This window comes from Setaria viridis, chromosome 2 (assembly GCF_005286985.2).
Source record: "Setaria viridis chromosome 2, Setaria_viridis_v4.0, whole genome shotgun sequence".
Classification (NCBI taxonomy): Eukaryota; Viridiplantae; Streptophyta; class Magnoliopsida; order Poales; family Poaceae; genus Setaria; species Setaria viridis.
In genome coordinates this window covers 43,582,924-43,596,401 of record NC_048264.2, presented here as the reverse complement: position 1 = coordinate 43,596,401, position 13,478 = coordinate 43,582,924, and the positions used below count along the sequence as shown (strand labels likewise).

The following is a 13,478-nucleotide window of genomic DNA, read 5'->3' as shown; positions in this document are numbered from 1 at the left end:
TTTTTCTACATCTGTGTACCGTGTACGTACATATGGTGCCAAATTCGACGTATGCCTGCGAGGCTGCGACCTCTTTGGCCATGGGCTAGCTAGGAGAGCATGATCGATGTTACCAGTAGTGTACTCTGTATGTATATGCTTGTACTTTGATGATGTAATGTACATTGTTTTGTATGCATGCGAGTCTAGCTATGCACGGTATGTATCACACGTTTTTTATTTATTTATTTATCTTCATGTTATATATGCATGATCATTTCTGTATATGATTCAATAGAGTCCTCCAAATACTTCTATTTACATGTATATTATTAAGATGTGGCTTAAAATTGCTTATATTTTTTTTTGCGCGTTAGAATGTTGCAAATCAGTACAGTCCTTTACCTCTAGCAATAAGATATGAATGACTATACAGATGTTTGTGGAAATAAACAAGGAAAACAGTTGTGCCAAAGCTGCTCCACTTCTGGCAAAAGGACCTCCTAGATACTACTCTACTCCTTCCGTCCTAAATTATTATTTATTTTAACTTTCCTAAATACATAAATTTTGCTATATATCTACACATAACATTTATTTAGATGCATATCAAAGATCATATACCTAGAAAAGCCAAAACAAATAATAATTTGGGACGGAGGAAGTAGCTACCAACAGCTCAGGTTTTAAAAATCAAAACACAGTGCACCGTGTCTCGCGGTTGATGGACATATCATCTACCACTACTAAAAGATGATGGCACTTTTATACTAGAAATTTGTATTTTGAAACTTCATTTCAATATATAAGTCTACCAATACTACTTCCAGTCATGCGGCTTCAACATACATGTAAAGAAGATTGATGGTGAAATAAAATAAGTATATATAGATAATATGACCGTGGACAACCTAAAGAACTTATATAAGTAAATGATTTATTCATAGGTAACTATTAAAAGATGATGCATGTACAATTCAATAGTATATGCTTTTGACCATGACGGCATGCATAACCTGTTACAAAACAAATATCATTTATATATATGCACGAAGATGTCTCCACGAACTGCAGGATCACCTTTAGTCCTGGTTGGTGTTACCGACCGGGACTAAAGGTGTCTTCACGGACTACAAAATTTAGACCCAGGACTTTAGTCCCGGGTCAAAAACAATCGAGATTTTTGTTGAGGATGGAAGATCGTTTTTCTACTAGTGTGATAATATTTTTCCTTTTCTAAATATTTTTTATTATTAGCTATTGGCTTAACTTTTTTACTATTTTTTTTACTTTTGATGGCGCTCAAAACTTTTATTCCCATGTGAGAGTACGGTGGACGGACTAAATGTATTTAATTATCGACTTTAAATTTGGGTTTGATTACAATATCCCTTTAAATCATGCAAAAGATGGTGCCATCTATTCAGTAGTTGCTAATAAACAAGCAAGCAAACTACTAATTTTGTTTGAGGGGAAATAGTCGAGCATCATTCAAGATCCACGTAAAAATACATTGGTGACATCAGTCATCTTGTGCATGGTCGTGAAGGTGTCATGACACAACTACCTTGTAAGATAAAATTTAGCACTATGCGAAAACTCATGCACCATTGCTGCGATGGATATTTTTCTTTCCTTCCATTGATTTACAAACTAAGAAGATACAGTTACAACGAGACAACTAGGAAGATGAGATTCCACCACCATAGTCCTCATGTGCATCAACACATTTCGGAATAGGCTGACTGGGATATATAGAAGGGACAGAGAGAAGTGCAGTATCCAGCTACAGAAACAAAAGGTGCATGTGCTTTGCTAGCTAGCAATTAGCCGGCCCCCTGACCAGATCAGATGCTCCCAGCAATAACCTAACCGGAGATCGAGCTGATGGTGATGCCGTAACTAGAATTTGCTCATAATAAAAGACTATCGGCTTCGTTTCCACAACTTTAGAGTTGCCTTACACATGACAAAAGCTCCATACAGCTGACAAAAAGTTGCATCAATCTTTAATTAGTGCAGCCTTTCAGCGGATTCATCGTGTTAAAGCATAGCTCCAATAATATAATGTGAATCAGGTTCGTGGCCCTGTACGTCCTTGATTTGGCAAACATCGGAAAAGAAAAGAAAAAATGGAACAAATACCAAAGACAAAGACGGAGAAGAAGAATAAAAGCAAAGACTGCTAGCTCATCACGTACGTGATGATCAGCAAGAGCACATCTGCACATGCCAAGAGCCCTCTAAACCTGCGACGCCGTCTCTTGATCCACACATGCATCGACAATCCGTCGATCCATCTCAACGTACTTGACACCAAAGCAAAACAAGTTTACTTGGCATGCACGTGATGCCATTCGACGGACGATTGACGACGACGATGACCTTGCACACTGGCCTATATATGCGTGCAGGCCATACATGGTAGCTAGCATCCCTGAAAACGACCCTCAAGCTTGTAGAACGATGGGTCTCCCCAGCTGCCCAGTAGTAGAAATTAACTCGTGCATCGGCAACCTCACGTCATCCTACACAGAGAAGAGCAATGAGCCCAGCATGGTGGCCGCCTCCGTCATCATGTTCGTCCTCGCCGGCCTCTTTTTCAACCTCAATCTCTTCAGCGGCATCTCCGACATCAGCGCCATCCTCGACCCCCAAAGTCCGCCTCTTCCTCACCTCGGCGCTCTCCCTCTTCCTCCCCGTCATTTCCTACCTCTACAATTCAATAGTATATGCTTTTGACCATGACGGCATGCATAACCTGTTACAAAACAAATATCATTTATACATATGCATGAAGAAGAAGCTAGGTTGGAAAACAAGCAGATAAATTTGGCAAACTACTCCTAATCCAACCATCATGTATACTTATTGGAATAACTAAATCCAACATCTTTAGTTGGGCATAAATTTTTTTATGGAACTAATTTTAGTGGACTTATTAATATTTTTTTTCATGTGACAATAGTGTACCCAAATTTATACTTGAAGTGCATCTATCTTCCAGGACATCTATATGTAAATGTTACTACTTCACATTTACAACTCAAAGAAATTATTGAAAAAGGAAAGCTAAAGCATCAAGCAAAAAAGAAAAATAACACTTTGGATAAGTTTCGGCGGTAGGGTCATTTTCAACTGGGTCTCTTTAGTTTAGAGCAAGCAGATCCACCCATCCTCTCCTCACTACAGACGTATCCATGTTAGTCTGTTTCTAAGTCGATTTTTGACATGCAAGTCCATAATTTTGCCCAACCACCCCCGGTGGCCAAACAAAAATAGATTTGATGATGAGACACACTGCACACGTACGAGTCGCCACAATACCACTGCATCATATCGACCAACCAGATCACCCAGGTCTCAGGATTTCCCAACTAATTAAACCTTATCGCAAGGAAAAAGTTAAACAACCACGTTGATGCAGATGACCTACCAGCTACCAAACGATGAGAGCTCAAGGGCTTCATCGAGCGCTATAAATACCAGGCCTCGCTCCCTTCCCAGCCATCACACACAACGATCTTGCTCTCTCATCGGGACAAGAAGCACACAGTAGATCGATCACGAGTGCAAACCACCCCAGCCATGGCTTGGAGTTCCAGCAGCACCACCATGTCCTCGCTTCTCCTCATGGCGCTGCTGCTCTCCTGCAGCGGCATGAGCGGCGCGGCGCGGTTGCTGGAGGAGGCGCCGCCCAAGGAGGAGTACCCGCACCCTGCTGTGCCGGAGTTGCCCAAGCCCCAGCTGCCGCCGCACCCTACCGTGCCTGAGCTGCCAAAGCCCGAGGTGCCACCCCACCACGCCGTCCCGGAGATGCCCAAGCCTGAGGCGCCGCACCCCGTGCCAGAGCTGCCCAAACCTGAACTGCCTCCTCACCCAACCGAGCCAGAGCTGCCCAAACCTGAGGAGCCGCACCCCGTGCCAGAGCTGCCCAAGCCCGAACTGCCTCCTCACCCTACCGAGCCCGAGGTGCCGCACCCTGTGCCGGAGATTCCGAAGCCTGAACTGCCACCTCACCCTACTGAGCCTGAGCTGCCAAAACATGAGGAGCCGCACCCGGTCGCGCCAGAGCAGCCAAAGCCCGAGCTCCCTCCTCACCCCACCGTGCCAGAGCACCCGACCGTGCCGGAGCTGCCAAAGCCCGAGCTGCCTCCTCACCCCACCGTGCCGGAGCTGCCGCACCCAGAGGTGCCGGAGGAGCCAAAGCACGAGCTGCCACCGAAGCCAGAGGAGCACTACCCGGAGCCGGCGGAGGCGAAACCATGAGCGGAGATTGCAGACATAGTCATCTATTGATCTATATTCTATCATTTTACGCCCGTGCATGTTGTGTCTATGCACAGTTATGTGTATGAGTTATGATGCTGTATTGCTGTGTGCTTTGCTTATTACGAGAGCTTGCTTGTGATGAGCTAGTTAGCGCTGCGCTTTCAGCTAGGAGAGATCTGTGCTTCACCGTATGTATATCTTTTGTATGAATAAAAGAGTTCTATCACATTCTTGAGAGTTGTTCATATTTGCAAAATACTGTGTGTTTCTAGTATTGCTTAAAGCTGTTTTACAATGCTCGTTTTCCAGAAAGCTGGTTAAGAGCAATAATACATGCTACTATGCTGAAAGTGAAGTTTTGCAGTGAATCTCAAGAGGTTGCTAATTTTTTTCGTGAATACGCAGGTGAGCTGCGTATCTTTGTATTAAGAAGAAGAGTTAAATGGTTGCTAATTTTGGGACAAACGTCATCTACACGCCATAGTTTTTGCTGTGAATGTCTAGCGCGGTACTTTCTTTGCCACAAGCGTCTGCATGCCATTTTCAGTGAGAGCTACGTAACAACTCAGTGCCAGCATGTTTGGAATTTTGCAGGGAATGGAAAGGTTATTTACTTATTTTGTAGGACTATAATCTTACGAACATTGTTTCCGGGAAAAATCCTATGAATTACGTGATCCCCTTATCATTTCATTGTTGAAGCACATCAACACCAGAGTTAGTCAGGTTTTCTTGTTGAGAATTATTCAGATCCATTTTAATTAAGGTTGCCCTTTTTTTTCCAAAAATGTTTAAAGACGATCTTGAGTAAACTCATAGAGGTGTTCTTATTAGCACTTCACTGAGAATGCATCAGTGCGCAATTATATGAAAAAGATGGCCGATCAATCAAATAATTATATGAAGAAAACTATTTTCGAAGAAAAAACATGTAACCAAGAGCTATACCTACCAGCACCTATTTCACTATCTGTCCTGATAAAATTCACCATGTGTCCATGCTGTGGATCGGATAGCAATAATCCACGCACGCACCTGCTAGCAGTTTCTTACTAAACCAATACCAATATTATCGTTCCTGTATTATTTTCCCTAGTTTTGTTCTGTGAAAGAGTAATGGTGCACAGCTCTAAGATGTGTCAGTACCGTGTGCTTACCAAGAAACTGACGAAAGCAATTTCTACCAGCAGGTAAACTCAAACCAACAGCTTTTAGCAGCACCAACCTTCTCCAAGTTGTGTGTACTCCTACATCAACATCAGTAGTTACCGTGCATTATCAAGTCCCTTTTTTGGAAACCAAGCATCATGCAGAGATCATAATGACCCAGTATCATTCCATATGCACCTGCACGCGATTTTTTATCTGCACCAGAAATCGCCTCATGGGTGCACCACCACCACGTGGTCACCAACCAGCTGATCTGATCACTCTTCCTCAACTAACTCGATGACTAATTGAAACAAGCTGCGTCATCGGACCAGGAAACAGTAAACTGACATCCCAAGGTAACCTGCAGCTGGGTCCACCGGTCGGTGGCCTACCCAAACACAAATGGGACTCGGAAAGACAACACGTGCATGCGATATACGAGCGCTTGCTGCGGTAGCATGATACAAATGGGCTTTTGTCCAAGAATCTGCTGCATACCCACAAGGAGGCCCATACACACACAGCCCACACCTCAAAAAAAATTGAAGAGCAGATTTTGCACGAGACAACAGCCCAACCCACCAAGAGAATCCGCTCGCACGGCCCTGCCCCTTTCCGCGCCGCGCTCTTCAATCTATCTCCTCGCCGCCGTCCCGCCTCCGCCCACCCATGCCTCCCCGCCTCCGTCCCCTCGTTTTCCGCCGCCTTCTCTCCACCTCCACGTCGTCTCCCGCCCCGGCGACCGTGCCGAGGCCGACCGACCCCGCTCTTCTGCTCCGCCTCTGCACGATCCTCTACCAGCACCAGTACGCCCCCGACGACAAGCTGCACCGCCGCCTCTCCGCGCTGCCGCTTCCCACCGCCCCCACCGACCTCCGAGAGCTCTTCCTCCAGGCCTCCGCGCGGTTCCCTCTCTCCTGGCGCCCCGTGCACCGCCTCCTCGCGCACCTCTCCGCCCGCCACGGCGGAGCCGGCGACGGCGGCGGGTTCCCACACTCCCCCGCCACCGCCGCGCGCCTCCTCGACGTCCTCGCCAAGTCCGGGAACATCGACATCCTCCACTCCACGCTCTTCTCCCTGCCCCGCACCCTCCTCTCCGCCGCGGCACTCCGCGCCGCCGTGCGCGGCCTCGCCCCTGCCCGCGAGGTCGGGAAGGTCGCCGCGATCGTGACGCTCTTCCCCGAATGCCACCGCGCTCGGATCCTCACGTTCGTCACCGACGTCGCGTGCTCCGAGCCGTGCAGGCTGCCCGACGTGGCGGAGAAGGTGATCAAGCGCGCCGAGCACCGGCACAGCGTCTCGCGCACCGCGAGGTGCGACGACCTGCTGGTCGTCGCGTACTGCCGCGCCGGATCGCTCGCGGACGCCTGCAGGGTGTGGAACGGCATGGAGAGGCGCGGCCTCGAGCCGGGCGCCGCGGCGTACCAGGAGATCGTGGTGACCATGTTCAAAAACAACCGCGCCGCGGACGCCATGAAGGTGTTCGACGGAATGCGGAGGAGCGGAGTGCAAGATGACGGAGGTGGGTGCTGCCGCGCGGTGGTGTCTTGGCTCTGCAAGGATGGGAAGGTGTGGGGCGCGTACATGGTGTTGGCTGAAATGGTGAAGAGAGGCGTGGAGGTGGATGGGGAAGCGCTAGGGGATTTGGTGTATGGGCTGATGGCAAGGAGAAGGGTTAGGGAAGGATACAGGATGTTTCATGGTGTTCGAGAGAAGGACATTGCCTTGTATCATGGATTGATGAAGGGGTTGCTGAGGATCAAGCGGGCAGGGGAAGCAACCGAGGTGTTCAGAGAGATGATTACAAGGGGATGTGAACCGAACATGCACACTTACATCATGTTGCTTCAGGGGCACTTGGGGAAAAGGGGCCGGAAGGGGAGGGATCCATCGGTGAACTTCGAGAGCATATTTGTTGGTGGCTTGGTGAAAGCCGGGAGGACATTGGAGGCAACTAAGTTTGTTGAGAGGACGATGTGGGGTGGGGTGAACGTGCCAAGGTTCGATTATAACAAGTTCCTATACTATTTCTCCAATGAAGAGGGGGCACTAATGTTTGAAGAGGTTGGAAAGAGACTGAGGGAGGTTGGACTATTTGATCTTGCAGACATTTTGTCAACCTATGGAGAGCGCATGACCACCAGGGATAGGAGGAGGAGAGCAATGAATGGACTTCTAGAATCAGTTCAGGATGGTTGTTACTAATTGTGTTCTCAGGAGCTAGGAGCTTATGATGTTCTGCAGAAAAGTACATATTCTAGATGATCTGCTCATGTAGTCTGAACTATGGAGGAAAATGCAAATAATTCATGCTTGTGTTCATATTTCTGCAATTCTAGGGATTGAATTGATTACCATTGGGTTTGTCTCAGTAGGTCCTTTGGATTGACCACACATGATAAGTTAATTTCAAGCTGAGTCATTTGCATTTCTGTGTATTGTTCCAATCAATGTTATTGATGTTTGGTGGTGTCACCCACCAGCTATTCCTTTTCCTTTCATATTACTTAGCAAACACATAAAAAAACTTTGCTTATAATAAGGTCAGATCATCAAAGGATCATGGTGCACTTTACTCCTTTACAAGGATTCAGTTACTTGTAATGTTTTAGTGTTTTCCTACACTTTATGGTCACCCAAGTTTATGTTTGAATTCCTCACACCTAATTTGTGCAACTTGTGTTGGGTATCCAGGTACTGATGCACCTGCAGTCTGCAAATACATTTAAAATTAAGTACCAGCAGTAAACAATACAAGGTGTCCACGTTATACTAGTCAAACTTTGGTTCGCAAGTTCAGCACGGCTTTATTAACCTTAAGAATATAATATTATGTAACTGACAGTTGACTCTGGAGTCTGGATAAGTATTCAAGCTCCATGTCTCACACATCCAGCTGTTATTTGAAGAGGTTACAACAATTTAAGAGGTTCTAACTTGGTGTGTTCTTTCATATCCAGCTTTCATTTGAGGTCACAAGAACAGAAGCTTAGTTGCTAACCTTGTATCTTTTTGTTTATCTTTGACTCGACCTTTTGATGCAGAAATGGAGCATGCGGTTGTTAGTGCTGCAGAAGGTGCAATCCACACTCTTTTGGGAAAGCTTGGGGCAGTCCTTGTCCAGGAAGCCCAGCTTCTAGGCAGTGTCAAGGTTGAACTGCAATACTTGAAGGATGAGCTGGAAAGCATGACAGCCTTCCTTCAAGATCTTGCTGAGAGAAATGAACATCGCAAGCAAGTTAAGGTTTGGATGAAGCAAGTACGTGAGCTTGCATATGATGTTGAGGATTGTATTGATGAATTCAAACACCATCTTGGAGACAGCAGGGATGGTAGAGGCAGCGGACCTGTGTTTATTCACAGGATCACTCACATATTACGAACCACCAGAGTGCGGCATCGATTAGCCAAACAAATCCAAGAACTAAAAATGCGTGCTACAAATGTTACCAACCGAAATTCTAGGTAATTCACACAATTTTTGCTTTTCTTTCTCAAACTATCAGTATCAGATTCTGGACTTCTGTTTTCACTTCTTCTGAAATTCATTCGCCAGCAAGATGCCGGCAACTAAAGATTGAGCAACATCATTTATTTTATCCTTCTCATATCCATAGCCTTTTTATAAGCACACTATTGTATGAGCTCTTCTGCTACTAGTAAATGGGTGAAAATATGGTAGCAGTCTGACATCTTAAGAAACTGGATTTGACAGTAATACTTTTCGATAGGTTATTGAACTCTGGCAAATTCTCTAGTCCCCAAGGTTATACATAACTTAGAGATGTGAGATATGCAGTGTCCGCAGCCTAGGTTGATTATTTTCTAGGTTACAAGAATATGTAAAGGTTTGTAAGCAATTTTTTAAGTTATACTTCCTCCGTTTCAAATTGTAGGTTGTTTTGGCTTTTTTTAGTTACTAGTTGATTTACAGAAATATATGTTATTTTTTCCTTGATAAATGAAACATCAACTGAGTAATCGCATAAGCGTAACTTCAACCTTCTTCAATGGACTGCATTTTGCATGTAAACTGCATATACAAGGATTATCCATTAAAATGTTTCTTTTTTTTCCTTTGTTACTTTGTGCTATACTTTGTTACAAATTGTGGTTATAACTTGCTGATTCTACTCATGTAGGTATAGTGGCAATCATTTCATCTTTGGAGCTGCTGGGAATAGCATGGCTTATGACACCCCAACTAATCTTTTAACTCTTGATGTTCGCATCACTGCACTTGTTCCAGAGAGAAAGCAGCTTGTAGGTGTTGAAGCACGCCAAGAAAGTCTACTGCGGTGGTTGACGGACAGGCATGTACAAAAACGTAGGGTGATATCCATATTTGGTTTCGGTGGTTTGGGCAAGACGACTCTTGCTATGACAACATATCAAAGTCTATCTGCAACAAGTGGAAGTTTCCAGTGCCAAGCTTTTGTAACTGTGTCGCAGAGGTTTGATGTCAAGGTGCTGATAAGAGACATTCTTCTACAAATTATTCAACCAGTCCATCGACAAGGCCATCGTGCATCAACCGAAGCTGGTGAAGCATCCAGAGAAGGCATGCTCAAGGGCATGGAAACATGGGATGTGGGAGTAATTGCAAGCATGTTGCGGCAGCAATTGGAAAACAAGAGATATCTAATTGTTCTTGATGATATTTGGAGCATAGCTGCATGGGAAGCTTTTCGATTTTCTCTGCCCGACTCAAATAATGGTAGCAGGGTACTGGTTACTACACGAATCAGAGCTGTGGCACACTCTTGTTGTTTCTATGAGTATGACCGAGCTTATGAAATCGAACCTCTCACTAATTATGAATCGAGAGACCTTTTTTTCAAAAGAATATTTGGCAGCACAGTTAATTGTCCCGAGAACTTACGAGAAATTTCAGAAAAGATCTTGGGAAAATGTGGGGGTAGTCCCTTAGCCATTGTCAGTATAGCAGGTCTCTTGACTAGCAAGCCTGTGCACAGTAAAGATCAATGGCAGAAGATTTATAGTTCTCTTGGTACAGAGCTTGAGACCAGTCCATCACTTGAGAGATTGAAGAAAATACTTGAGCTTAGCTACAATGATCTGCCTTACCACTTGAAAACATGTTTCTTATATTTGAGTATTTACCCTGAGGATCACAAGATCAGAAGGAAAAGTGTACTAAGACGATGGGTAGCAGAGCGTTTTGTGACTGAAAGGCGTGGACTAAGTGTTTTTGAGGTGGCAGAAAGCTACTTTGACGAATTCATCAATCGAAGCATTATCCAGCCAGTTGAAATTAGCTTCACTGGGAAGGTTAAAACATTTCGAGTTCATGATGTGATGTTGGAGATCATTGTAACAAAGTCAATTGAGGAGAATTTTATCACTCTGGTAGGTGAACAGCACACTTTAGTTCCACAAGAGAAGATTCGGCGTCTCTCTGTTCACAGTGGAGATGTGAGAGATATCGGTATGAGCAGAATGTTATCCCATGTTCGGTCCTTGAGCATATTCGCCGATGGAGAAATATTGCAGTTTGGTTGTATGAAACTGATTAGGATATTAGACTTGGAAGGCCATGAATCGCTGACGAGTAGAGATCTCAAAAACGTGTGCAGGCTGTTTCAGCTGGAGTATCTTAGTCTCAGAGGAACACGTGTTATGGAACTTCCCACAAAAATAGGAAAGCTGAAGAAGTTAGAGACTCTGGATATAAGGGGCACAGGCATAAAGCGTTTGCCTCCAGGCATTACCAATCTTCTGCATTTGGAAAATTTACTTGGAGGGAAAAGGCATTACCATCACAATGGGTCGTGGCCAATTTCTGAGTTCTGGGGTATACATATACCTAAGAAACTAGGCAACATGGATGCCCTTAAAACACTTGCACAGGTAGAATTCACAGAGTCCACATCCCATTGCATTAATGAGCTGGGCAAGCTATCTCGGTTGAAAAAGCTTGGAGTAATGATGTTTGTTGATGATGACAACAGCTGGGCATCCTTAATCTCTGCACTTGAGAATCTAAGCGGCAACCTTTGCTCATTGTTACTTTGGCGACCTGATGGTGCGATGAACTTTGATTCTCTTGATGCATTATCCAGACCACCAATGTTTATGAAAAGTATCAACTTCCGAGGCCAGTTAAGAAAACTACCTAAGTGGATCCCATTGCTTTCCAACCTCACCGATTTAACCCTTCGTGCAACTGAATTAAGTGCCAAGGAAGACCTGAAGGTGCTTGCACGGTTGCCTAGCCTGCTCTACCTTAGGCTGCATCACAGTTCTTACGTCGAAAACAAATTTGTTGTTGCTGCATATGAATTTCCATGTCTTAAACTGCTTGTCATTCATCTTGCTCTGCCTGAAGCTTGGAAAGCAAGATTTCATGAAGGAGCTTTGCCAAGGCTCGAAAAGCTAGAGCTGTCTCTGTTCGAAGGAACTTACATCCAAGAGATTTCAGGTATAGAATTTCTTTTGAATCTTAAGGAGGTCTTGATTCGTGCTTGTCCGAGTAATGCCACGAAGGGTATTGTTCAATCTCTGAAGGTTTATGCTAGCAATAACTTTGACAAGCCCACCATCATTTTCAAAGAGAAACAGTGGGAGCTGACTGAGTCAAGGACGGATCCACCCTTAGATCACAGGGGAAACCCCTTTGGTCCTCAATTTTAGATAAATTTTGAAGATTTGTGAGCTCTAAGTCACTGCCTACCAGTGCGGAATACTTTTCTATGCGATGCTGCCAATTGCATTCATGTCAAAAACCTGCGCTGATCAGGTAGTTCTCAACAAGAACAAATCCTTATTTTGTTTTGAACTCTAAAAAATCCTTATACTGTTTGTTATATTATCATGATTGATGCTATCTTTAAGATGCATCTCTTGGATGCAATGTCGTCATGAAATAATAGCAGCATGTCGTGCCACTTGTTATAGCCCACAATCGTCGGCTGGTTTTAAAAAAAATGGTGCCCATATACAAGGTTACAAGTCAAAGTTATCTGTGAATTATGTAGAATTAATGAATTATATCTTTCTAGCCTGCCAACTTGATCGAGACAAAAGCTTTTCTTTAGATGTTTGTTTTTGTGCTTGTGGAATTTCACGTTAAGGTGAGCCACTGCTGACAATAATCTTCTCTGGATATGCAGCCATACACGGAAGTCCCCTACTGCGGCTTAGAAGTCCCTACTGCGGCTTGGGCAAACTGACCAGGGGTGCGTCAATGCGTGCAACCTGTGCAATGTGGAGACTGGAGAGCAGGACCGTGGGACGCGTCGGTGTGGAGGGATAGTTTAAGCTTTTAATAGAAACTCCCGTTTCGAAAAAAATGTACCAAGCGGACAAGGGGTGTTTGGGAGGGGGTGCTAACCTCATTTTAGTCACTTTTAGCCCCTAGTGCTCCCAAACACCTAGGCTAAAATGAAGGGACTAAATTTTAGCCCCCCATAATCCATTAGCCTCTCAAGAGATGCTAAAATGGACTAAAAGTGCTAAAAGTGGTCCCCTCGTTCAAAATTCCACCCGGTACCCTCCCCTCACTCCTCCCCCACGCTCTTCTCTCTCATCCGCGCTAGATCCCGCCGCCGTCCTTCTCCGCCCGCCACCGCCCGTCTCTCTCTCTCCCCGCCTCCTTCGCTCGAACCGCCGCCCGGACCTCCGCGCCGGTCCCGCCGCCTCCACCTCACCCGCCGCCTCCGGCCGGCCCCACCCGCCCCCGCGGCCTCCGTGCCGGCCCCCGCCTCCTCCGGCCGGATCCGGCGGTGGCCATGCCGGCGCTCGCCGGCGCCTCCTCGGAGGGCAAGCAGCAGGGCGTCCTTGAGGTGGCGCCGGGCGCCGACGTGTCCGCGTGCGTTGCCGAGTACGCGCGCCGCTGTGGCCGCGGCGTCTGCGTCCTGAGCGCCGTCGCGGATGTCACCGTGCGTGGCGCCGCCGCGCCGCTCCGAGGCCAATTCGAGCTCCTCTCCGTCACGAGCACCGTGCTGCCACCCTCGGCGCCGCCCGAGGCCGGTGCGGACGGCGGAGTCGGGGATGCCGGCGCGAGCACGGAACGGCGTGGGCAAGATTTGCACTTAGAAGGAAGAAATAGAAGA

General features: G+C 46.0%; 3 protein-coding genes across 11 annotated transcripts; all 3 read left to right on the top strand.

Moving 5' to 3' along the window:
- Window positions 1–3,478: 3,478 nt before the first annotated feature.
- On the top strand, window positions 3,479–4,479 carry LOC117842329 (uncharacterized). The gene has a single exon (XM_034722730.2). It carries the CDS (start codon window positions 3,568–3,570, stop codon window positions 4,246–4,248), a length of 681 nt encoding a protein of 226 aa, XP_034578621.1. The 5' UTR covers window positions 3,479–3,567; the 3' UTR covers window positions 4,249–4,479.
- Window positions 4,480–5,768: 1,289 nt separating this feature from the next.
- LOC117846459 (putative pentatricopeptide repeat-containing protein At1g26500) lies at window positions 5,769–8,343 on the top strand. 7 transcript variants are annotated; one of them, XR_004638315.2, is made up of 4 exons: window positions 5,769–7,403; window positions 7,511–7,597; window positions 8,098–8,161; window positions 8,249–8,316. XR_004638315.2 is itself a non-coding variant. In XM_034727626.2 (3 exons), exons 1-2 carry the CDS (start codon window positions 6,073–6,075, stop codon window positions 7,551–7,553), a joined length of 1,374 nt encoding a protein of 457 aa, XP_034583517.1. In that variant the 5' UTR covers window positions 5,769–6,072; the 3' UTR covers window positions 7,554–7,597; window positions 8,098–8,209. The 7 variants fall into 7 exon arrangements, 4 of the variants coding, with proteins under 4 accessions (XP_034583517.1, XP_072147721.1, XP_072147719.1 ...); XR_004638314.2 differs by lacking the exon at window positions 8,249–8,316 and having other exon boundaries at window positions 7,511–7,651; XM_034727626.2 differs by lacking the exon at window positions 8,249–8,316 and having other exon boundaries at window positions 8,098–8,209.
- On the top strand, window positions 8,207–12,906 carry LOC140220069 (disease resistance protein Pik-2-like). Of its 3 annotated transcripts, none has more exons than XM_072291616.1 (4): window positions 8,207–8,343; window positions 8,448–8,868; window positions 9,546–12,163; window positions 12,537–12,906. In XM_072291616.1, the coding sequence occupies exons 2-3, from the start codon at window positions 8,450–8,452 to the stop codon at window positions 12,055–12,057; spliced, it is 2,931 nt and encodes a 976-aa protein (XP_072147717.1). In that variant the 5' UTR covers window positions 8,207–8,343; window positions 8,448–8,449; the 3' UTR covers window positions 12,058–12,163; window positions 12,537–12,906. The 3 variants fall into 3 exon arrangements, with proteins under 3 accessions (XP_072147717.1, XP_072147718.1, XP_072147716.1); XM_072291617.1 differs by having other exon boundaries at window positions 8,232–8,332; XM_072291615.1 differs by lacking the exon at window positions 8,207–8,343 and having other exon boundaries at window positions 8,429–8,868.
- Window positions 12,907–13,478: the final 572 nt, after the last annotated feature.

Coding starts and splice junctions, on each gene's coding strand:
- LOC140220069 (XM_072291616.1), top strand. CDS start 8,450: ATGGAGCATGCGGTTGTTAGTGCTGCAGAAGGTGCAATCCACACTCTT. Junction 8,869..9,545: donor GTTACCAACCGAAATTCTAG/GTAATTCACACA, acceptor CTACTCATGTAG/GTATAGTGGCAATCATTTCA.
- LOC117842329 (XM_034722730.2), top strand. CDS start 3,568: ATGGCTTGGAGTTCCAGCAGCACCACCATGTCCTCGCTTCTCCTCATG.
- LOC117846459 (XM_072291618.1), top strand. CDS start 6,073: ATGCCTCCCCGCCTCCGTCCCCTCGTTTTCCGCCGCCTTCTCTCCACC. Junction 7,598..8,097: donor TCTAGAATCAGTTCAGGATG/GTTGTTACTAAT, acceptor TTGGGTATCCAG/GTACTGATGCACCTGCAGTC.